General features: G+C 61.6%; 2 protein-coding genes across 2 annotated transcripts; one reads left to right on the forward strand and one right to left on the reverse strand.

Annotated features, from left to right (window-relative positions):
* Positions 1-216: 216 nt before the first annotated feature.
* On the reverse strand, positions 217-1735 carry NDUFB11 (NADH:ubiquinone oxidoreductase subunit B11). The gene is made up of 3 exons (XM_066208947.1): positions 1543-1735; positions 904-1034; positions 217-421 (listed from the first exon to the last, which is right to left on the reverse strand). The coding sequence occupies exons 1-3, from the start codon at positions 1693-1695 to the stop codon at positions 298-300; spliced, it is 408 nt and encodes a 135-aa protein (XP_066065044.1). The 5' UTR covers positions 1696-1735; the 3' UTR covers positions 217-297.
* A 402-nt stretch (positions 1736-2137) lies between these two features.
* Positions 2138-24459, forward strand: RBM10 (RNA binding motif protein 10). Its single transcript, XM_066208949.1, is given in 24 exon segments — positions 2138-2595; positions 2859-3291; positions 4031-4100; positions 5832-5905; positions 6758-6844; positions 7880-7940; positions 9530-9688; positions 10609-10769; positions 10872-10969; positions 11410-11509; positions 12432-12459; positions 12462-12632; positions 12861-12985; positions 13028-13180; positions 13661-13757; positions 14911-15002; positions 17139-17306; positions 18966-19112; positions 19378-19443; positions 20731-20925; positions 22234-22302; positions 23047-23150; positions 23951-24044; positions 24406-24459. Coding segments are annotated over 24 exon segments (2823 nt in total). The 5' UTR covers positions 2138-2578.
* Positions 24460-24625: the final 166 nt, after the last annotated feature.

Below are 24625 nucleotides of genomic sequence, written 5' to 3' on the forward strand. Positions count from 1 at the left end.
AGGGCCCTATAGGGGCTCACTGGGCGGTTATGTGGGGCTGGAGCGGCTGTGGGGGGCCATGCGGGACCGCCGGGCATCTCAGGGGGCACATGGGAGGGGCCGCGGGGATCGGAGCGCTATTTCCACGTGGTGTCGCTTCCTGGTGGCGTCACAAAGCCGCAGGGGCCGCTGGGAGATGTAGTTTCTTCCCCCCAATAAAAGGCGCAGGAGTCGGTGGGGGGGAGGAACCAGAACTTTATTCACAAACCAACAAGAGTGTCCCAGGTCACTCCGGGGGGGGCGGTCGGGGGTCCCAGGTCACTCCGGGGGGGGCAGGGGGAGGCGTTTGGGGTCGTAGTAGTTGGAGGTGAGCAGGGGCAGCCCCCGGCGCTCCCGCTCCCGCACCTGGATCTCGGCCTCGCGCCGGGCCCACTGCTGCAGCCTGTGGGGATGGACAATGGACAGGTGAGCCCCACACACCTTGGGGGACATCCCAACCTCCCCCCCCCAAGGTGCCCAAATTCCTTCCTCAAGGGCCCTATCGGTCCCCATACACCCCCAGAGTCCACCCTAACTCCCCCTCCCCCGGCTCCTATAGCCCCCCACAAATCTTTGGAGCCCCCCCAATCCTCTCCCATGTCCCACACATATTTCCCTCCACCCCCCATGGGCTCCTACAGCCCCCCCAGAACTCCCAAGGGCCCCAAACCCTCCATGGATTCATGGAGACCCCTGGGAGCTGCACAGAGCGTCTTGTCGGCTCCTAAACTCCCTCGGAAGCTCCTACAGAACTCTCAGGAGACCCCACAACACCCACAGACCCCAAAACTTCAGTGAACATCCCCTCCATAGGCTCCCCACAAGCTCCTTTTGGGGAGCTTATCCCGGGGGGTTTCCCAGGTGAGCCCCCACCCCGTCACAGACCCGTAGTCGGGCAGGTAATGCACGAAGACGGAGCCGAGGACGATGGCGACGGAGATGGAGGCCAGGAACACGGCGCGCATGTTCAGCGCGTCGGCGTCGGGCTCGGCCGAGAAGCCGTGATAATCCGGGTTCTGTGTGAGGGGAGGGTCCTGCTGAGCCCCCGGTCCCCCCCCGGGGACCCCCCAGGTGTGTCCCCCTCCCCAAATTGTGCACAGGCCGCGCCCCTTCCCGCCACGCCCCTTCAGGTCAGTCCCTCCCCAAATTGGGTCCAGGTCACGCCCCTTCCCGCCACGCCCCTTCACGCGCCCCCAAGTGTGTCCCGGCTAAATTGAGTCCAGGCCACGCCCCTCTCAAACCCCACCCTCCACAGCCCGACATGAGTTAAAATAAGCCCCGCCCTCGCATTATGCCCCGCCCCAAAGCCCCGCCCTTTCCCGCGCCATTTTAAACCTCAAAGCCGCGCCCACAGCCGTTAAACCACGCCCATCCCAGACCCCACGCCTCTTTCCCATTCAACAACACGAACCCCACCCCAAACAGGCTCCGCCCAGGAATCCACGCCCCCTTCTCAAAACCACGCCTACCCCACTCCCCACACACACACGCCCCGCCCCTCCCGCGGTGTCCTTGGCCGCTCACCTTCCTCTGAGCCACCAACATCGCTTCCTCATCGTGCGCGTCGGCTCCGAGCGGCCGCGGCAGCGTCACGGCCCCGGGCGGCCCCGCCGAGCGGCCCCGAGCCCCGGCGGGCAGCGCCCTCAGCGCCCGCAGCGCCCGCCACAGCGCCGCCATCTTGCCCCGCCGCTCCGCCTCGCCTCTTCCGCTCGCTCCGGCCAATCGCCACCTGGCGCTCGCGGCTTGTCCCGCCCCCGCGCCGCGCAGCTAATCACAGCGCGGCGTTTCTTTGTCCCGCCCAAACCCTCACGGTGGCCTCGCCCACTTTTGAGCTGCAGCCAATCGTAGCCAGCCGTAACGCCGCATCGCCTCCTCTGCAGCATGGAGCTATAGAAACGCGAGAATTTCGGACTGGCGTGAGCTCTGACCAATGGGAGCGCGGCGAGGGCGGGCGGGCGGTTCGGGCCGTGCTGAGCGGGAGCGGCGCCGCCATTTTGGTGCTCGGGAGCGGCGGCGGCGGCGGCGCCCGGGAAAGGTCGGAACGTCCGTGAGGGGCGGGACGGGCCCGGGCGGGATGGGGAGGGGTCTGTGGGGAGGGGCGGGGCACACCGGGAGGGGCGGGGCACACCGGGAGGGGCGGGGCTGGCTGGAACTCCCCGGTGCAGTTTGTGAGGGAGGGGGTGTGAGAGCGGCACCGGCGGCTGGAATTTTCATGCTAATTAGAGAGGCTGCATGTTAATTAGGAGGTTTGGACTTGCATGCTAATTAGGGGGTGTGGAGTGGCGTGCTAATTAAGGGCGGGGTATGAGGGAGGTCCTGTCTGCTCCTCCTCCCGTGCACAGGGTCCGGTGGCCCCCAGTTCGTCCCAGTTCCACCTTCGTTTCCCCCGTTACCCTTTTGGTCTCCGCGTTTTAGTACAGAATTTCCAGGTCGTTTTTCCCCGTCCGTCCCAGCGCTTTTGCAGCTCATTCCCTTCCCTTCCCATCAAACCCAGTCCGTCCCCGTCGCTCCCCAGTTCCTCCCAGTGTGACCAGTTGCTGCTCCCACAGGTGCTGGCAGCATGGAGTACGAGCGCAGGTAGGGGAGAACCGGCGGATGCCCAAAATTCGGGACTTGGGGAGGGAATATTGGGGAGCTCCTGAGCATCCCCACGAAAGGAAAAGGAATATTTTGGGGAGGTGACAGAGGGAAGGGAGGGGACATTTGGGGACATCTCAGGGGGCATTTGGGGACTACTGAGGGCAGAGGGGGCTTTGGGCACCCCAGGGGGTGGCAGGAGCCCAGATCTGGGGCACCCTCGGAGGTTTTGGGGCCACCCCTGACCCACATTCCCCCCACAGGGGCGGCCGTGGGGACCGCACGGGGCGTTACGGGGGTGCCCCACCCCCCTCCGAGGACGGCTCCCGCACCCAGCGCGACCACGACTATCGCGACATGGACTATCGCGGCTACGGGGGTCCTCCAGAGGGACCCCCGCCGCCGGGACCTCCCTCAGGTGCGTGCCGGGTGCTGGGGAGGGGTCACCCCGCGGTGGTGGGGTACCGGGACCCCTCCCACACGTCCCTCCCTGACCTCTCCCAGGCGTCCTACGAGAACACGGAGCCGCCCCGGAAGCGGGAGCAGCCCCGGGAGCCCCCGGCGGCCCCGGCGCTGCCGTTCGGCGCTGACGGCGATTACCGGGACCAGGATTACCGGGAGGGCGCCGAGGAGGAGCCCCGGGCCAGCACCATCGTCATGCTGAGGATGCTGCCGCAGGCGGCCACGGAGAACGATGTGAGCCGCGCCCACCGTGTGGCCACGCCCCTTCATGGGGTGACTACGCCCCTGGCTGGGATGGCCACGCCCCCTGCCTGGGGTAGCCCCGTTATAATCTGGGCTGGCCCTGCTCCTTAGTGGCCACGCCCCTTCTGGAGTGGTCCCACCCCCTGTCCGGATGCCCACGCCCCTTTTCATGATGATCATGGCCATTCTTTAAATAGCCCCACCCCTGCTGGAGATGGCTCCGCCCCTCCCCACCACGGCTCCGCCCTGTTTTGGATGGCTCCGCCTTCTTCCCAGCCTGGCCCCAGTGACGTGGGTGCTGTCCCCTTTGGGTGCTGTCCCCTCTGGGTGCTGTCCCCGGTGACATTCCCGCTGTCCCCTCTGGGTGCTGTCCCCGGTGACATTCCCGCTGTCCCCTCTGGGTGCTGTCCCCTCTGGGTGCCGTCCCCAGTGACATTCCCGCTGTCCCCTCTGGGTGCTGTCCCCGGTGACATTCCCGCTGTCCCCTCTGGGTGCTGTCCCCGGTGACATTCCCGCTGTCCCCTCTGGGTGCTGTCCCCGGTGACATTCCCGCTGTCCCCTCTGGGTGCTGTCCCCTTTGGGTGCTGTCCCCTCTGGGTGCCGCCCCCGGTGACATTCCCGCTGTCCCCTCTGGCTGCTGTCCCCGGTGACATTCCCGCTGTCCCCTCTGGGTGCTGTCCCCTCTGGGTGCCGTCCCCAGTGACATTCCCGCTGTCCCCTGTCCCCGCAGATCCGGGCGCAGCTCCAGGCTCAGGGGGTGCAGCCCCGCGAGGTGCGGCTGATGCGCAACAAATCCTCAGGTGAGCCTCCCCTGGGCCCTCCTGTTCCCCTGGGCCCCCATTAGGGTGGGGGGCACCCTGACCCCTGGATCCATTGGAGGGGGGGTGGTTCCTTCCCCATGCCCGGGGACACCCAAGGGTGGTGGTTCCATCTTTAGGGGGCACCCAGGGGTGGTGGTCTCGTGCCCAGGGGTACCCAGGGGGGCTGGTTCCGTGTTTAGGGGGCACCCAGGGGTGCCTGTGCCCTCCCCAGGGGTGCTGCACCGGACTCGAGGGGCACCAGGGCTGCTGATCCCATCCCCAGGAGCACCCAGGGGTGCTTGTGCTAGATTTAGGGGGCACCCAGGGGTGCTGGTCCTACCTTTAGGAACACCCAGGGTGTTGATCACCTCCCCAGGGGTGCCCGTCCCATTTTTAGGGACACCCAGAGGTGTTGATCCCATCTTTAGGGGCACCCAGGGGTGTCTGCCATTTCAGGAGCACCCAGGGGTGCTGATCCCATCGCCAGGGGCACCCAGGGGTGCCTGTTCTCTCTCTAGGGGTATCCGAGGGTCCTTCTGCCAGATTTAGGGGACACCCAGGGGTGTCTGTCCTCTCCCTAGGGGCACCCAGGGGTGCCAGTCCCGTCCAAGGAGCACCCAGGGGTGCTTGTCCTGCTCCCCAGGGACACCCAGGGGTGTCTGTCCCTTCCCTAGGGGCACCCAGGGGTGCCTGTCCCATCTTTAGGGGCACCCAGGGGTGCCAGTTTCCTCTCTAGGAGCACCCAGGGGTGCTGGGCTGGAATTGGGGGTTCCTCATTTCCCCCAGGGGCACCCAGGGGTGCCGGTCTCTTCCTTAGGGAGCACCCAGGGGTGCTGATCCCATCTTTAGGGGCGCCCAGGGGTGCCTGGCTCTTCCCTAGGAGCACCCAGGGGTGCTGGTCCTTTCTCAGGAGCACCCAGGGGTGCTGTGCCAGGCTTAGGGAGCACCCAGGGGTGCTGGTACCATTCCCCAGGGGCACCCAGGGGTGCCTGTCCCCTCCTCAGGGACACCCAGAGGTGTCTGTCTCCCCCTCAGGAGCACCCAGGGGTGCTCGTCCTTTCCCCAGGGGCACCCAGGGGTGCAAGGTTTGTCTTTAGGGAGCACCCAGGGGTGCCTCTCCTGTCTTTAGGGACACCAGGCCTGCCTGTCCCCTCCGCAGGGGCACCCAGGGGTGCCAGGCTCATCGCTAGGGGCACCCAGGGGTGCTGCACCAGACTTGGGGGGGCACCCAGGGGTGCTCACGGTCTCCCCAGGAGCACCCAGGGGTGCTGGTCCCCTCCCTAGGGGCACCCAGGGGTGCCTGTCCCCTTCTTAGGAGCACCCAGGGGTGCTGATCCCACCTCGAGGAGCACCCAGGGGTGCTGCGCCAGACTTGGGGGGGCACCCAGGGGTGCCAGATCCAAAGCCAGGGGCGCCGGCCCAGTCCCCAGGAGCACCCAGGGGCGCTCATCTTCAGCCTGAGGGGCACCCAGGGGTGCCAGACCCGTCCCCAGGAGCACCCAGGGGTGCTGACCCCTCCCCAGGGCACACCTCCACTGCAGGGGCACCAGCAACAACCTGCAGGGCGTCACCTGAGGGGGGGGTCCCCAAAGGGTTCCAGGACCACCCACGGGTGCCCATCCCCACCCTGAGGGGAGGGGGTCCCTGGGTGCCCCATCCCCACCGCGGGGGGTCTCAGCAGCACCCATGGGTGCCCCCCCCTCCCCGACACCCCCCCCGGGCCCGTTCCAGGTCAGAGCCGCGGCTTCGCCTTCGTGGAGTTCCATCACGTGCAGGAGGCGGCGCGCTGGATGGAGGCCAACCAGGTGGGGGCGGGGCCAGGCCCGGGGGGCGGGGCCACTGACGGGGCGGAGCAACGGGGGAGGTGCGAGGGTGGGAAAGGGACAAAAGGGCGGGGCCAATAATAAGGGGCGTGACCAAGCAGGTGGGAGAAGAACAGTGGGAGGGGTCAGAAGGGGAGGGGCCAACAACTCCTAAGGGGGTGGGGGAGGGGCTATGGGGCGTTACTGGTCTGTATTGGTCTGTACTGGTTGGCGTTAGTCTGTAGGGGCTCGTACTGGTTTATACTGGTCTCCGTTGGTTTGTACTGGTGTGCGCGGGGCTGTACTGACGTGTGTTGGTTTACGCTGGTCTGTACCGGTCAGCGTTGGTTCTTACTGGTCTCTACTGGCTTATACTGGTCTGTATTGGTTTGCACTGGTCTATACTGGTTTGTACTGGTGGCTCTGTAAATTTTGGCGTGTCCCCGCAGTGGGGGTTGGGCACGGGGGCCTCGTGTGAGTCCCAGTGTTCCCAGTAAGAGCTGCTGGTGCCAGCTGGGACCACCTGCTCTGGTGCCCCCCCAGTTCCAGCCCTGGTGCCACCCCCAGATTTGTGTCCTGGTGCCCCCCAGGTGCCCCTCAAGGCCAGTCCTGGTGTCCCCAACTCAAACCTTGGTGCCCCCCCAATTCCAGCCCTGGTGCCACCCCCAGATTCACATCCTGGTGCCCCCCAGACTCTTTTCCTGGTGCCCCCCCAATTCCAGCCCTGGTGCCCCCCAGATTTGTGCCCTGGTGCCCCCCAAGTGCCCCCTCCCCGGGCCAGGCTGGGGCACGGCGTGTCCCTGTGCCCTCCCAGCGCCCCCCTGACCCCTCTGTGCCCCCCTTGTGCCCCCCCAGGCCGGGCTGACCCTGCTGGGGCATCGCGTGTCCCTGCACTACAGCGACCCCAAACCCAAAATCAACGAGGACTGGCTCTGTGCCAAGGTGGGGACACTGGGAGGGCACTGGGACAAACTGGGGGACTCTTGGGGGGGGCAGTGGGTGGCACTGGAGGGCACTGGGAGGGACTGGGGGGGCTCTGAGGGGCACTGGGAGGAACTGGGGGAGCACTGGAGGGCACTGGGAGGGACTGGGGGACACTGGGGGGTCACTGGGAGAAACTGGGGGAGCACTGGAGGGCACTGGGGGAACACTGGGGGGGCACTGGGGCAGCATTGGAAGAAACTGGGAGGGACTGGGGTGGCTCTGAGGGGCACTGGGAGGAACTGGGGGGGCACTGCGAGGTCACTGGGTGGCACTGGGTGACACTGGGGGGTCACTGGAAGGTCACTGGGAGGAACTGGGGGAGCACTGGGGCGGCACTGGGAGGGGCTGAGGGGCACTGGGGGTTACTGGGAGGCACTGGGGGACACTGGGGTGGCACTGGGAGGAGGTGGGAGGATCCTGGAGGGGTTTTGGGGGGGGTCCTGGAGGAGGTTGAGAGGTTTTGGGGTGTGACAAGTTCGGGGCGCTGTGGTTCGGGGCGGACCGTGGTTTTGGGGTGTTTTGGGGGGCAGTTTTGAGGTGCTGCGGTTTTGGGGGGAGTTCCAGGACAGTGTTGGGGGGCTGTGGTTTGGGGTGCGATGGTTTTGGGGCAGTTTTGGGCTGTTTTGGGGCAGTTTGGGGTGTGATATTTTGGGGTATGATGGTTTTGGGGGGCTGTGGTTTGGGGTGTGATGGTTTTGGGGTGTTTTGGGGCAGTTTTGGGGTGTTTTGGGGCAGTTTTGGGGTGCCTGGGGCAGTTTTGGGGTGTGACATTTCGGGGTATGATGGTTTTGGGGGGCTGTGGTTTGGGGTGTGATGGTTTTGGGGCAGTTTTGGGGTGTTTTGGGGCAGTTTTGGGGTGTGACATTTCGGGGTATGATTGTTTTGGGGTGCTGTGGTTTGGGGTGTGATGGTTTTGGGGCAGTTTTGGGGTGCCTGGGGCAGTTTTGGGGTGTTTTGGGGCAGTTTTGGGGTGTGACATTTCGGGGTTCCCAGTGCGGGGTGCAGAACTTCAAACGACGCGAGAAATGTTTCAAGTGCGGCGTCCCCAAAGCTGGTGAGTGACCCCAAAACTCCCCCAATCCCCCCTAAACTGCCCCAAAACCGCTCGGAATTATTGGGGTGCTCCTCACCATGCGGGGGACCCCCTGGTTTTGGGGTTCAATCGCTGGTTTTTGGGGTTTTTCTTGGGGCTGAACCCTTGGGTTCGGGGTTCCATTGCTGATTTTTGGGGTTTCTTTAGGGTTAATCTCCAGTTTTGGGATCCAATTATTGGTTTTTTGGGGTTTTTTTTGAGGGGCTTAATCCCTGATATTCAGAGTTTTTGGGGTTTAATCCCGAGTTTTGGGGTTCAATCCCTGCTTTTGGATTTTTTTGGGGGGTCTAGTCTCTGGCTTCGATGGTTTTCCTGGAGTTTAAGCCCCTGATTTTGGGGTTCAGATACTGATTTTGGGATTTTTGGTGGGTGAATCCCTGAATTTGGGTTTTCTCGGGGGTGAATTTTTTGGGGTTTTTTGGGGGGTTGTGGGGAGTTTTTGGGTTTGTTGGGGTCCAATCCCTGATTTGGGTTTTTTTTGGGGGGTTTTCGTTTGGGTTTTTTGAGGGTTCGATCTCTAATTATGGGGGTTTGGGGGTAGTTTTGTGGGGTTTTTTGGGTTTCAATCCCTGATTTTGTTTTTTGGGGTTTTTTTTTGGCGTCCAATTCCTGATCCTGGGGTTTCTTTGGGGGTTTTTTGGGGTCCAATCCCTGATCCTGGGCTGTTTTTGGGGTTTTTTGGGGTCCAATTCCTGATCCTGGGCTGTGTTTTGGGGGTTTTTTGGGGTCCAATCCCTGATCCTGGGCTGTTTTGGGGTTTTTTGGGGTCCAATCCCTGATCCTGGTCTGGTTTTGGGGTTTTTTGGGGTCCAATCCCTGATCCTGGGCTGTTTTTGGGGTTTTTTGGGGTTCCATCCCTGATCCTGGGCTGGTTTTGGGGTTTTTTTGGGATCCAATCCCTGATCCTGGGCTGGTTTTGGGGTTTTTTGTTTTTTGGGGTCCAATCCCTGATCCTGGGCTGTTTTTGGGGGTTTTTTGGGGTCCAATCCCTGATCCTGGGCTGTTTTTGGGGTTTTGGGGTTTTTTGGGGTTCCATCCCTGATCCTGGGCTGTGTTTTGGAGTTTTTTGGGATCCAATCCCTGATCCTGGGCTGTTTTGGGGTTTTTTGGGGTCCAATCCCTGATCCTGGGCTGTTTTTGGGGGTTTTTTGGGGTCCAATCCCTGATCCTGGGCTGTTTTTGGGGTTTTTTGGGGTCCAATCCCTGATCCTGGGCTGTTTTGGGGTTTTTTTGGGGTCCAATCTCTTATCCTGGGCTGTTTTTGGGGTCCAGTCCCTTATCCTGGGCTGTTTTGGGGGGTTTTTTGGGGTCCAGTCCCTTATCCTGGGCTGTTTTTGGGGTTTTTTGGGGTCCAATCCCTGATCCTGGGCTGTTTTTGGGGGTTTTTTGGGGTCCAATCCCTGATCCTGGGCGGTTTGGGGTTTTTTGGGGTCCAGTCCCTTATCCTGGGCTGTTTTGGGGGGTTTTTTGGGGTCCAGTCCCTTATCCTGGGCTGTTTTTGGGGTTTTTTGGGGTCCAATCCCTGATCCTGGGCTGTTTTTGGGGTGCAGAGGCCGAGCAGAGGGGTCCGGGGGGTCCCCGGCCCGAGCTGGTGCCGGGGGGGGGAGGGGGGCTCCTGCCCCTCCCCCAGCCCTACGGCCCCACCCTTGGGGGGCCCCCCGGGGGGTCCCAGGGGGGCACCGAACCCGGAGCTGACAACGCCAACGACAGTGAGTCAGGGGGCGGGGGGTTGGGGGGGTTTTGGGGGCGATTTTGGGGGGGAGTTTTTAATATTTGGGGGGGAGGGGCACCTGGGGGATTTTGGGGATTTTTTGGGGATTTTTTGGGGAGCATTTTGGGGAGTTTTTGGGGAGTTTTTGGGGGATATTTGGGGGTTTTGGGGGGGGCATTTTGGGGAGTTTTTGGGGGATTTTTGGGGGGGATTTTTTTGAGGGGGAGTTGGGATTGTTTGAGGGATTTGGGGGATTTTTGGGGGCCGTTTTGGGGAGTTTTTGGGGGATATTTGGGGATTTTTGGGGAGGATTTTTTGGAGGGGGGGGTTGGGATTGTTTGAGGGATTTGGGGGATTTTTGGGGGGGATTTTTGGGGGCCGTTTTGGGGAGTTTTTGGGGGATTTTGGGGGGGGATTTTTGGGGGGGGGTTGGGATTGTTTGAGGGATTTGGGGCATTTTGGGGGGGGATTTTTGGGGGCCGTTTTGGGGAATTATTTGAGGATTTGGGGTGGGGGTCATGGGTGGTTCCTGAGGTGCTGGGGGGCTGGTCCTGGGATGGATTTTGGGATGTGGGGGGGCGAAATGGAGGGACTCAGCTGTCCCCAGGTGTCCCCAGTGTCCTCTCAGGCGTCCCTTGGGTGTCCCCAGCTGTTCCTAGGTGTTCCCTCACGTGTTCCCAGGTGTGCTCTCCTCCCTTCCCAGCTGTTCTCAGTGTCCCCCCAGGTGTTCCCAGGTGTGATCTCTGCACCTCCCAGGTGTTCCCAGATGTTCCCAGTGTCCCCTCAGGAATTCCCAGCTGCCCCTCGGTACCCCCAGCTTCCCCCAAGTGTGCCTCCAGCTGTGCCCAGGTACCCACAGGTGTGCCCCCAGGTGTGCTCCCAGGTGTGCCCAGGTGTCCCCGTTTCCCCCCCCCCCAGCCATCATCCTGCGGAACCTGCACCCCCAGAGCAGCCTGGAGTCCATCCTGGCGGCGCTGGCGCCCTTCGCCGCGCTCTCGGCCGCCAACGTGCGCGTCATCAAGGACAGGCAGACGCAGCTGAACCGCGGCTTCGCCTTCGTGCAGCTCAGCACCATCGTGGTGCGCGACCGGGGGGCACTGGGAGGGGACTGGGGGGCACTGGGAGGGACCACGGGGGACTGGGACCCCCCGGTGCCCCCTGACCCTGTGCCCCGCCCCCAGGAAGCTGCACAGCTGCTGCAGATGTTGCAGGCCCTGCACCCGCCGCTGCACATCGACGGCAAGAGCATCAACGTGGAGTTCGCCAAGGGCTCCAAGAGGTCAGTGGGGACGGGCGGGCGTGGCAGCGCACCTGGGCACGGGCAGCGCACCTGGGCACGGGCACCACACCTGGGCGTGGCAGCGCACCTGGGCACGGGCACCACACCTGGGCACTGTCCTGGCACTGCGCCTGGCACAGGCTCCACCCCCAGCCTGGTGTATTCACACACCTGACACAGGCCACGCCCCCCGGCACAACACCTGTTGCAGACCCAACCCCTGAGGGCCCGCCCACTGGCACCACACATGGCACAGGCCCCGCCCACAGCCCCAGTCTCAGCCCCATGACTTCCCAAGCCCCGCCCAAGTCTTTAAGCCCCGCCCATTATGAGCCCTACATACACTGGCCACACCCAAGCAGAAAACCACGCCCCCTTATCAGCCATGCCCCGCCCTACTGCCCTTTGGCCTCGCCCCTGACTCGATGCTCCGCCCACAGGGACGTGCAGGGGGCGGGGCCTGGGGAGGGGCCCCCCCGCGCCAGCGCCGCCTCCGTCGCCTCCACGGCCATTGCTGCCGCCCAGTGGGCGCTGTCACAGGTGAGGGACACACCTGCACAGATGAGCAGTGTCACAGGGCAGGGACACACCTGCACAGGTGAGGGACACTGTCACAGGGGAAGGACACACCTGCACAGGTGAGCAACACTGTCACAGGGTAGGGACACACCTGCACAGGTGAGGGACACTGTCACAGGTGAGGGACACACCTGCACAGGTGAGGGACACTGTCACAGGGTAGGGACACACCTGCACAGGTGAGCAGTGTCACAGGGGAGGGACACACCTGCACAGGTGAGGGACACTATCACAGGGGAGGGACACACCTGCACAGGTGAGCAGTGTCACAGGTGAGGGACACACCTGCACAGGTGAGCAGTGTCACAGGGCAGGGACACACCTGCACAGGTGAGCCACACTGTCACAGGTGAGGGACACACCTGCACAGGTGAGCGACATTGTCACAGGTGAGGGACACACCTGCACAGGTGAGCAACATTGTCACAGGGGAGGGACACACCTGCAGAGGTGAGCAGTGTCACAGGACAGGGACACACCTGCACAGGTGAGCCACAGTGTCACAGGTGAGGGACACCTGGCCAGGTGAGCAGCGTCATAGGTGGGCGCTGTCACAGGTGAGGGGGCTGGGCACTCTCATAGGTGAGCACAAACACACACCTGCACAGGTGAGCACCGCACAGGTGGGCAGGACGCACAGGGGCTTGGGCACCATCACAGGTGGGTGACACCTGCACAGGTGGGCTGGGTCAGGGGTGTGCCCTGGGCGTGGCCAATGAGTGGGAGGGGCCTGAAGCCTTGAGGGCGGGGTTTAAAGGCGGGAGCGTGGCTGTGCTGAGTGTTCAGGGCCTGCAGACCAATAGGAGCTGAGGGGCGGGTCTAGCGGGAAGGGGGACGTGGTTTCACACTGAGGGGGCGTGTCCTGATGTGTCCCCGCCCCCAGGCGGCGCCCGGCGGTGACACACCCTGGGCGGGGGGGAGGAGCCCAGCACTGACTTCAGCAGCTTCTACCAATCAGAAGAGCCCTTCCCTGGGCCTGGCCCCGCCCTCTACAGCCCCGCCTACCTGAAAGGAGCCTCGGCCCCGCCCCCCGGCCCCGCCCTGCCCGGCCCCACCCCCACCAAGGCTGACGGCCCCGCCCCCGGTGAGTGCTGGCACCAAAGCAGGTGTGGGCCCTGCTCACAGGTGTCCCCAGGTGTGACCTTTACCCTCCCCAGGTGTCCCCAGCCGTGACCTTTGCCCTCCCCAGGTGTGACCCTCTATCCCCCAGGTGTGACTCTTCCCCTCAGGTGTCCCCAGGTGTGACCCCTCCCCACCCCAGGTATCCCCAGGTGTGACCCTGTTCCCTCCAGGTGTGACCCTCTCCCCCCAGGTGTTCCCAGGTGTGGCCTCTGCCCCTCCCCAGGTGTCTCCAGGTATTCCCAGGTGTCTCCAGGTGTGACCCCACCCCTCCCCAAGTGTCCCCAGGTGTCCCCAGCCCCCCCAGGTGTGACCCCTCCCCAATGACGTCACCCCCTGAGCGCTCGGCGCCCCCTGCAGGTCCGGAGGAACCGCCCCAGGACCCCGCGGGGGGAGGGGGAGGGGCGGGAGGGGGGGGGGCCCTTCCCCCCCCGCGCCCCCCCCGGGGCCGCCCCTTACCCCTCCCCCACCGCCGAGACCCCCGCGGCGACACCCCCGGGACCCCCCGGCCAGGTGAGACCCCAAAATTGGGGGGGAGGGGTCCTCAAAGGGAGGGGGGACCCCAAAATTGGGGGGAGGGGTCTTTAAAGGGAGGGGGGGACCCCAAAATTGGGGGGAGGGGTCTTTAAAGGGAGGGGGGACCCCAAAATTGGGGGGGGAGGGGTCCTCAAAGGGATCGGGGACCCCAAATTTGGGGGGGAGGGGTCTTTAAAGGGATCGGAGACCCCAAAATTGGGGGGGAGGGGTCCTCAAAGTGAGGGGGAGGACCCCAAAAATTGAGGGGAGTGGTCGTCAAATTTGAGGAGGGGGGAGGGGACCCCAAAAATGGGCGGCTGGGGGGTTCAAGGCAGGATTTTGGGGGGGAGGGGGAGATGACCCCAAAAAGGAAGGGGAGGAGCCGGCAGGAAAACCCAAAAAACCCCCCCCCAAAAAAAGGGGGAGGGGGATTTTTGGGGGGCCGGGGGCTAATTTTGGGGTGCTCCCCTCCCCCAGACCTACTCGGGGCCCCTCAAAGCCGAGACCCCGAATTCTGCCCCCGCGGGGCCCCCCCCGAGCGCCCCCCCCAGCAGTGAGAGCTACGGGCAGTACCGTGAGTGGGGGGCCGGGGGGGATTTGGGGGGGTCCTGGTGGGGGATTTGGGAGATTTTGGGGGGTCCTGAAGGGGGTTGGGGGGTCCTGGGGGAGGGATTGGGGGGATTTGGGGGGGGATTTGGGGGGGTCCTGGGGGGGATTTGGGAGATTTTGGCGGGTCCTGAAGGGGGTTGGGGGGTCCTGGGGGAGGGATTGGGGGGATTTGGGGGGGTCCTGGGGGGGATTTGGGAGATTTTGGGGGGGTCCTTGAGGAGTTTGGGGGGTCCTGGGGGGGGGGTTGGGAGATTTTGGGAGGTTCTGGGGGGAGTTTGGGGGGTCCTGGGGGGGGGATTTGGGAGATTTTGGGGGAATTTTGGGGAGATTAAGGGGCTTTGGGGGGTCCTGGGAGGATTTGGGAGATTTTGGGGGATCCTGGGGGGGTTTTGGGGAGTCCTGGGGGGGGATTTGGGAGATTTGGGGGGATTTTGGGGGGATTAAGGGGCTTTGGGGGGGTCCTAGGGGGGTCTGAGGGAGTCCTGGGGGGGATTTGGAAGATTTTGGGTGGTCCTGGGGGGACTTCGGGGGATCCTGGGGGGGTTTCGGGGGGCCCTGGAGGGGATTTGGAAAGTCCTGGAGGAATTTGAGGGGGCTTGGGGGGGGCTTTGAGGGGGTCCTGGGGGGAAGGGGAGATTCAGGGGGTCCTGGGGGGGGATTTGGGAGATTTTGGGGGGTCCTGGGGAGGCTTGGGGGGGGGGTTGGGGTGTCCGGGGGGGGGATTTGGGGGGATTTTGGGGGGTCCTGGGGGAGATTTGGGGGGATTTTGGGGGGTCCTGGGGGGGGTTTTGGGGGGTCGGGGGGGGATTTGGGGGGTCCTGGGGGGGATTTGGGAGATTTGGGGGGATTTTGGGGGGTCTTGGGGGGGGTTTTGGGGGGTCGGGGGGGGATTTGGGGGGTCCTGGGGGGGATTTGGGAGATTTGGGGGGATTTTGGGGGGTCCTGGGGGATGAATTTCGCCATTTCTCGCGACGCTTTTTCCCCTTCCCAATCCCATTCTTGGGCCGTCCTGGATTTCCCCGGGATTTTGGGACCCCCCAAAAAATTTCAGGGGGGACCCCCCCCCAAAAAAAAAACTTCCGGGGAGACCCCCAAACGCTCCCCCGGTGCCCCCCCAGCCGTGCCCGACGTCTCCACCTACCAGTACGACGAGACCTCGGGATATTACTACGACCCCCTGACCGGGCTCTACTACGACCCCCACTCACAGGTTTGAGGTTTTGGGGTACGGGGGGAGAGATTTGGGGTCCCCCAAAACCCCTGGGGGTGAAATTTGGGGTGAAAAAAGCCAAGTTTGGGTGAAAAACCCAAAATTTTAGGTGAAAAAATTGAAATTTTAGACTTGAAAATGGTGGTTTAAATCCAAGGGTTTAAGGTGGGTTTGGGGATTTGGGGTTTTGGGGTGCGGGGGGACGGATTTGGGGTCCCCCAAAACCCCTGGGGGTGAAATTTGGGGTGAAAAAAAGCCAAGTTTGGGTTAAAAATCAAAGTTTTGGGTGAAAAAATGGAGATTTTAGACAAAGAAGTGCTGTTTTAGTGAGGGTTTGGGGGTAAAATTGTGGATTTAGGGTGAGATTTGGGGTTTTGGGGTGCGGGGGGTGAGATTTGGGGTCCCCCAAAACCCCTGGGGGTGAAATTTGGGGTGAAAAAAGCGAAGTTTGGATGAAAAAACCAAAATTTTAGGTGAAAAAATGGAGATTTTAGACAAAGAAATGCTGTTTTAGTGAGGGTTTGGGGGTAAAAATTGGGGGTTTAGGGTGAGATTTGGGGTTTTGGGGGGCGGGGGGAGAGATTTGGGGTCCCCCAAAATCCTGAGGGTGAAATTTGGGGTGAAAAAAGCAAAGTTTGGGTAAAAAACCAAAGTTTTGGGGGAAAAAATGTATATTTTAGGCTTCAAAGTACGAATTAGAGAGGAATTTGGGGGTTTTCGGGGGGATTTTGGGGGGATTTCGGGGGATTTTGGGGTACAAATGGAAGACTTGGGATTCCCAGTTGGATTTGGGGGTACAAAAGGTGGATTTTGGGGTTTCCGGGGGAGCTTTGGGGGGATTTTTGGGGTACAAAAGGCAGATTTTGGGGGATTTGGGTGGATTTTGGGGTTCCTAGGGATGATTTTGGGGTACAAACGGATGATTTGGGGATTCCCAGTTGGATTTGGGGGTCCAAAGGGCGGGTTTGGGGGTTTTTGGGGGGGATTTTGGGGTTTTTTGGGTAAAAATGGAGGATTTGGGGGTGTTCTGGGGGAATTTTGGGGTTTTGGGGGGGATTTTAGGGTTTTTTGGGAGAATTTGGGGGGTTTGGGGGGGGGTTTAGGGTTTTTTGGTGCACAAATGGAGCATTTTGGGGTTTTCTGGGGGGTTTTGGAGGGATTTTGGGGGGATTTGGGGGTTTTTTGGGAGAATTTTGGGGTTTTCTGGGGGGATTTGGGGTTTTTTGGGGGGGATTTTGGGGTTTTTTGGGGTAGAAATGGAGAATTTTGGGGTTTTCTGTGGGAATTTGGGGTTTTTTGGGGTTTTGTTGGGGGATTTTGGGGTTCTCTGGGGGGATTTTGGGGGGTTTTTTTGGGTAAAAATGGATGATTTGGGGGTGTTTTGGGGGAATTTTGGGGATTTGGGGGGGATTTGGGGGTTTTTGGGGGAGATTTTGGGGTTCTTCGGGGGGATTTGGGGGTTTTTTGGGGTACAAATGGAGGATTTGGGGTTATTTTGGGAGAATTTTGGGGTTTTCTGGGGGGATTTTGAGGTTCTCTGATGGGATTTTGGGGTTTTTGGGGGGGATTTTGGGGGTTTTTGGGGGTAGAAATGGAGAATTTTGAGGTTTTCTGGGGGAATTTGGGGTTTTTTGGGGTTTTGTTGGGGGATTTTGGGGTTCTCTGGGCGGATTTGGGGGGTTTTTTGGGTAAAAATGGAGGATTTGGGGGTGTTTTGGGGGAATTTTGGGGGTTTGGGGGGGAATTTTGGAGTTTTTTGGGGGGATTTGGGGGTTTTTTTGGGGTAGAAATGGAAGATTTTTGAGTTTTCTGGGGGGTTTTTGGGGTTCTTTGGGGGAATTTGGGGGTTTTCTGGGGGGATTTTGGGGTTTTCTGGGGGGTTTTTGGGGTTCTCTGGGGGAATTTTGGGGTTTTTGTGGGGATTTTGGGGTTTTCTGGGGGGTTTTTGGGGTTCTCTGGGGGAATTTTGGGGTTTTCTGGGGGGATTTTGGGATTTTCTGGGGGGTTTTTGGGGTTCTCTGGGGGAATTTTGGGGTTTTCTGGGGGGATTTTGGGGTTTTCTGGGGGGTTTTTGGGCTTTTCTGGGGTTCCCAGTGGAGATTTTGGGGTGCTGACCCCCCCAAACCCCCCCCGCAGTACTATTACGACGCGGGGGCGGGGCAGTACCTGTACTGGGACGGGGACAGACGCACCTACGTGGCCGCCCCCCCCGCTGAGCCCCCCCCGGGCCCCCCCGGGACCCCCGGGACCCCCAAAGAGCCCAAGGACAAAAAGGAGAAGCACAAAACCAAAACGGCCCAGCAGGTAACGGGGGGGAGACCCCAAAAAATGATGGGGGGAGACCCCAAAAAATGAGGCGGGGGGACCCCAAAAAATGAGGGGGGGGGACCCCAAAAAATGAGGCGGGGGGACCCCAAAAAATAATGGGGAGGACCCCAGAAAATGATGGGGAGGGACCCCAAAAAATGAGGGGGGACCCCAAAAAATGAGGGGGGGGACCCCAAAAAATGAGAGGGAGACCCCAAAAAATGAGGGGGAGACCCCAAAAAATGAGAGAGAGACCCCAAAAAATGAGGGGGAGACCCCAAAAAATGAGGGGGGACCCCAAAAAATGAGGGGGGAGACCTCAAAAAATGAGGGGGGGACCCCAAAAAATGAGAGGGGAGACTCCAAAAAATGAGGGGGGGGACCCCAAAAAATGATGGGGGAGGACCCCAAAAAATGAGGGGGGAGACCCCAAAAAGTGAGGGGGGAGACCTTAAAAAATGATGGGGGGGACCCCAAAAAATGAGGCGGGGGGACCTCAAAAACTGATGGGGGGGGACCCCAAAAAATGATGGGGGGGACCCCAAAAAATGAGGCGGGGGGACCCCAAAAAATAATGGGGAGGACCCCAGAAAATGATGGGGAGGGACCCCAAAAAATGAGGGGGGAGACCCCAAAAAATGAGGCGGGGGGACCCCAACAAATGATAGGGGGGACCCCAAAAAATTTGGGATTCTAAAAAATGAGACCCCAAAAATGGGGAGATCCTAAAAATGGGGGATCCCCAAAATCGGGGGAGGGGGGAGAACCTGAAAATGGGGAGGGACCCCCCCAAAAAATGGTGGGAGGATCCCAAAAATGGGGATCCTAAAAAAGGGGGTGCCCCGGGGGGGGGAGGGGGGGTCTCTGGGTGTCCCCCCTGACCCTCAACACCCCCAAATCCCCCCCAAAATCCCTGTTTGTCCCATCAGTGTCTGCTCCCGGGGTCTGCAGGGTTTTGGGGGGTCTCGGGGGGGTCCCTGGGGGGTCCCTGGTCACTCTGGGATGTCCCTGGGTGATCCCTGGGTGGGCTTTGGGGGTCCCTGGTCACTCTGGATGGTTTTGGGGGGTCCCTGTGACCCCCAGATCGCCAAGGACACGGAGCGCTGAGTGCCCTGAAATCTCTGGGTGGTTTTTGGGGTCTCTGGGGGTTTTTTTGGGAGTCTCTGGGTGGTTTTGGAGGTCTCTGGGGGTTTTTTTGGGGGGTCTCTGGGTAGTTTTAGGGGTCTCTGGGTGGTTTTGGGGGTCTCTGGTCACTCTGGGTGGTTTGGGGGTCACTCTGGGGGTCTCTGCCCCCCCCAGATCGCCAAGGACACGGAGCTCTGGGTGCTCTGAGATCTCTGGGTGGGTTTGGGGGTCTCTGGGTAGTTTTAGGGGTCTCTGGGTAGTTTTTGGGGTCTCTGGGGGTTCTTTTGGGGGTCTCTGGCTGGTTTTGGGGGTCTCTGGCTGGTTTGGGGGTCACTGTGGGGGTCCCTGGTCACTCTGGGGGTCTCTTCCCCCCCCCAGATCGCCAAGGACACGGAGCTCTGGGTGCTCTGAGATCTCTGGGTGGTTTTTGGGGTCTTTGGGGGTTTTAGGAGTCTCTGGGTGGTTTTTGGGGGTCTCTGGGTGGTTTTTGGGGGGTCCCTGGTCACTCTGGGGGTCTCTTCCCCCCCCCAGATCGCCAAGGACATGGAGCGCTGGGCGCGCAGCCTGAACAAGCAGCGCGAGAGCGGCCGCAGCTCGGGGCCCCCCCCGGCCCCCCGCGAGGACGAGAGGAGGGAGGCGGCGGCCGCTGACGCCGGCTACGCCATCCTGGAGAAAAAGGTGGGCTCGGGGGGGGCTCTGGGGGGGCTTTGGGGGGACATTGAGAGGATTTGGGGGGGTTTAAAAGGGTTTGGGGGGCAGTTGGGGGAGTCCTGGGGGATTTGGAGGGGTGTCTGGAGGGATTTTGGGAGGGTATTGGGGTGTTTGGGGGGGGATTTGAGGGGTTTAGGGGGGGGTTTGGAGGTCCTGAGGGCCTGGGGGGAGTGGCTGGGAATGTGGGAGGGGGATTTTGGGGACCCCCCTGACCACCCCCGACCACCCCCAGGGCGCTTTGGCCGAGCGGCAGCACCTCCCCCTGGAGCTGCCCCGGCTGGGGGGCGACGAGAGGCTGGTGAGAGCCCCCCCAAAATACCCCAAAACACACCTGAGACCCCCAAAATACCCCAAAAATACACCTGAGACCCCCAAAATACCCCAAAAATACACCTGAGACCCCCAAAATACCCCCAAAACACACCTGAGACCCCCAAAATACCCCAAAAATACACCTGAGACCCCCAAAATACCCCAAAACCACACCTGAGACCCCCAAAATACCCCCCAAAACACACCTGAGACCCCCAAAATACCCCAAAAATACACCTGAGACCCCCAAAATACCCCAAAACCACACCTGAGACCCCCAAAATACCCCAAAAATACACCTGAGACCCCCAAAATACCCCAAAACCACACCTGAGACCCCCAAAATACCCCAAAAATACACCTGAGACCCCAAAATACCCCAAAAATACACCTGAGACCCCCAAAATACCCCCCAAAACACACCTGAGACCCCCAAAATACCCCCCAAAACACACCTGAGACCCCCAAAATACCCCCCAAAAATACACCTGAGACCCCCAAGATACCCTGAGACGCCCAAAAATACCCGGAGACCCCCAAAATACCCCCCAAAATACACCTGAGACCCCCAAAATACCCCAAAAATACACCTGAGACCCCCAAAATACACCTGAGACCCCCAAAATACCCCCCAAAAAATACACCTGAGACCCCCAAGGTACCCCCAAAAATACACCTGAGACCCCCAAGATACCCTGAGACCCCCAAAAATACCCGGAGACCCCCAAAATACCCCCCAAAATACACCTGAGACCCCCAAAATACCCCAAAAATACACCTGAGACCCCCAAAATACACCTGAGACCCCCAAAATACCCCCCAAAAAATACACCTGAGACCCCCAAGGTACCCCCAAAAATACACCTGAGACCCCCAAGATACCCTGAGACCCCCAAAAATACCCGGAGACCCCCAAAATACCCCCCAAAATACACCTGAGACCCCCAAAATACCCGGAGACCCCTCCAATTCCCTCCCCAAAACCCCCCTGACCCCCGATTTCTCCCCCCAGAACCCCCTGAAATGCCCCCTGACCTCCAATTCCCCCCCCCAAACCTCCTCAAACCCTCCCTGACCCCCAAATTTTCCCCCTCAAACCTCTCCTGACCTCCTTTTCTCCCCCCCAAACTTCCCCCGACGCCCAATTTTCCACCCCAAACTCCCCCCGACCCATTTTTTCCCCTCTCAAAACCCCTCCTCACCCCAAATTTTCCCCCTCAAACTCCCCCTGACCCCTTTTTTTCCCCCCTGACCCCCATTTTTCTCCCCCCAGAGCCCCCCCCGGGGACTGGTGGCCGCCTACAGCGGGGAGAGCGAGAGTGAGGAGGAGGGGGAGCGCGGGGGAGCCCCGGGGGTCCCCGAGGAGCCGCTGACAGACTGGGCCAAGCTGGCGTGTCTGCTGTGCCGCCGGCAGTTCCCCAGCAGGGAGGCCCTGCTGCGCCACCAGCAGCTCTCGGGGCTGCACAAGGTACCCCCAGACGCCCCCAGAAACACCCCGAAACCATCCCTCAAACGCCCCCAAAAACACCCCAAAAACACCCTGAAATCATCCCCCAAACGCCCCCAAAAACACCCCAAAAACACCCTGAAATCATCCCCCAAATGCCCCCAAAAACACCCCAAAAACACCCTGAAATCATCCCCCAAACGCCCCCAAAAAACAGCCCGAAACCATCCCCCAAACACCCCAAAATCATCCCCCAAACGCCCCCCAAAATCATCCCCCAAACGCCCCCAAAATCATCCCCCAAACGCCCCCCAAAAACTCTCCAAAAACACCCTGAAATCATCCCCCAAACGCCCCCAAAAACCCCCCAAAAACATCCTGAAATCATCCCCCAAATGCCCCCAAAAACACCCCAAAATCATCCCCCAAACGCCCCCAAAAACTCTCCAAAAACACCCTGAAATCATCCCCCAAATGCCCCCAAAAACACCCCAAAAACACCCTGAAATCATCCCCCAAGCGCCCCCAAAAACACCCCGAAACCATCCCCCAAACACCCCAAAATCATCCCCAAAATCATCCCCCAAACACCCCCAAAAACACCCCAAAATCATCCCCCAAACGCCCCCAGAAACACCCCAAAACCATCTCCCAAACACCCCCAAAAACACCCCAAAAACGCCCCCAAAAACACCCCAAGATCATCCCCCAAACGCCCCCAGAAACACCCCAAAACCAGCCCGGAAATACCCCGAAACTACCCTGAAAATTGCACCAAAACCAGCCCAGAAACGCCCCCAAAATCCCCCAAAAAATCCCCCCAAAATCCCCCAGAAATCCCCCCCAAATCCCCCCAAAATCCCCCGAATAATCCCCCAGAAGTCCCCCAGAAATCCCCCAGAAATCCCCCCCAAATCCCCCAAAAATCCCTCAAAAAATCCCCCAAAAATCCCCCAGAAATCCCCCAAATCCCCCAAAATTCCCCCAAAATCCCTCAAAAATCCCTCAGAAATCCCCCCAAAATCCCCCCAAAATCCCTCCAAAAATCCCTCCAAAAACACCCCAAAAATTCCTGCAGAAACCCCTCAAAATCCCCCAGAAATCCCCCCAAAATCCCCCAAAACCCACCCCGAAAACGCCCCCAAATTGGAGAAACAGCCCCCAAATCATCCCCGAAAACCCCAAAACTCCGGCTCCCCTCGGGGGGTGTTGGGGACTCGCTGTGACCTCGGGGTCCCCTAAACCGGGGGGGTCACCCCGATGTCCTCAAATGTCCCCAAGTGTCCCCAAATGTCCCCGAATGTCCCCAATCCCCGCCCCCCCCCCCAGCAAAACCTGGAGCTGCAGCGCCGGAGCCACCTGGGCGCCCCCGAGGGGACCGAGAGAGGGGACAGCGAGGTGAGGGGACAGCGGGGACACCCGGGGGACATTGGGGACACCCGGGGGACACCCAGGGGACATTGGGGACACCCAGGGGACACCCAGGGGTGTGGGGACAGCGGGGACACCCAGGGGACACCCGGGGGGACACCTGGGGGTGAGGGGACACTGGGGACACCCAGGGGACACCCAGGGGACATTGGGGACACCCAGGGGTGAGGGGACACTAGGGACACCCAGGGGACACCCAGGGGACATTGGGGACACTGAGGACACCCAGGGGACATTGGGGACACCCAGGGGACACCCAGGGGTGGGGGGACATTTATGGGGAGGAGGAGGATGAGGAGGGGTTCCCAAGGCACCCATGGGGTGGGAGAGGGCTGGGGGGTCACCCCTGGGTGCTGGGGGGGGGTCTCTGGGGGGTCCCTGTTCCCGGGGTCACCCCTGGGTGCTGGGGGGGGTCTCTGGGGGGTCCCTGTTCCCGGGGTCACCCCTGGGTGCTGGGGGGGGGGTCTCTGGGGGGTCCCTGTTCCCGGGGTCACCCCTGGGTGCTGGGGGGGGTCTCTGGGGGGTCCCTGTTCCCGGGGTCACCCCTGGGTGCTGGGGGGGGTCTCTGGGGGGTCCCTGTTCCCGGGGTCACCCCTGGGTGCTGGGGGGGGTCTCTGGGGGGTCCCTGTTCCCGGGGTCACCCCTGGGTGCTGGGGGGGTCTCTGGGGGGTCCCTGTTCCCGGGGTCACCCCTGGGTGCCCCCCTCCCCAGATGAAGTACCGGGACCGCGCCGCCGAGCGCCGCGAGAAGCAGGGGGGGCCCGACCCCCCCGAACCCAAACGGCGCAAATTCGGGGGACCCCCCGCGACCCCCGGGTGAGCACCCCGGAAAACGGGGACAGGGGGGGGGGGACGGGGGGGACACCCCAAAAACGGGGAGAGGGACACCCCGAACCCGGGTGTGGGGACCCTGTTGGGTGTCGTCACCCGTGGGTGACACCCGGGGGTGATGCTTGTGGGTGACAGGGATTCCCATGGGGTGACACCCATGGGTGACACTGTGGGTGACCCCCCTGGTGACACCCCCTCTGTGTATGACACCCATGGGTGACACTGTGGGTGACCCCCCTGGTGACACTCCCTCTGTGTATGACACCCATGGGTGACACCTGTGTGTGACCCCCCCTGGTGACACCCCCTCCGTGTATGACACCCATGGGTGACACTGTGGGTGACCCCCCTGGTGACACCCCCCTCCGTGTATGACACCCATGGGTGACACTGTGGGTGACCCCCCTGGTGACACTCCCTCCATGTATGACACCCATGGGTGACACTGTGGGTGACCCCCCTGGTGACACTCCCTCCATGTATGACACCCATGGGTGACACTGTGGGTGACCCCCCTGGTGACACCCCCTCTGTGTATGACACCCATGGGTGACACTGTGGGTGACCCCCCCCTCCATGTATGACACCCATGGGTGACACTGTGGGTGACCCCCCCCTCCATGTATGACACCCATGGGTGACACTGTGGGTGACCCCCCACCATGTATCTGTGACACCCCTGGGTGTCACCCCCTGCTCCGTGACCCCCATGGGTGACACTGTGGGTGGCCCCCCACATGTGTGACCCCCCGGTGACACCCCTGTCTGTCCCCTGGTGTCCCCAGGGACCCCGAGGCGCCCCCCCTTGGGTGCCGCATGCTGCAGGCCATGGGCTGGAAGGAGGGCAGCGGGCTGGGCCGGCGGCGCCCCGAGGTGACAGTGGGGACAATGGGGGACACCCGAGGGTGGGGGACACCCAGGGGACACCCAGGGGTGGGGTGACATCAGGGACACGCAGGGGACGCGGGGACACAGAGGATGGGGACATCGGGGACGCTCGGGGGTGAGGGGACACTGGGGGGCACAAGGGGGTGGAGGGACATTGGGAGGGACACCCAGGGGACATGGTGGATGTCCAGGGGACATTGGGGACACCCAGGGGACACCCAGGGGTGGGAGATGTTGTGGGGGGACAGGGGGGACGTGAGGGGACAACAGGGACGCGGGGGGGACTTGGGGACATCAGGGGGACACTGGAGGGGTCTGGGGAACACCTTGGTGACGTCATTGTCCCCCCCAGGGCCCCGCCCGGCCCCGCCCCGGGGGGGTGACGCGGTTCAGCGAGGGACCCTGAGGCCACGCCCACCGCGAGGCTACGCCCACCGCACACTGACCCCGCCCCTTACCCCCACCCCAGTTTTGGTGTTGGAATTTCGTGGGTTTTTTTAAATAAACGGGTGAAAAGGGGAAAAAAAAGCGGAATTTGAGGTTGGGGGGAGGGGCGGGCGGGGCCTTCCGGT

This window comes from Chamaea fasciata, unplaced genomic scaffold, assembly GCF_029207755.1.
Source record: "Chamaea fasciata isolate MVZ Bird 193981 ecotype frontalis unplaced genomic scaffold, bChaFas1.0.hap1 SCAF_550, whole genome shotgun sequence".
Classification (NCBI taxonomy): domain Eukaryota; kingdom Metazoa; phylum Chordata; class Aves; order Passeriformes; family Sylviidae; genus Chamaea; species Chamaea fasciata.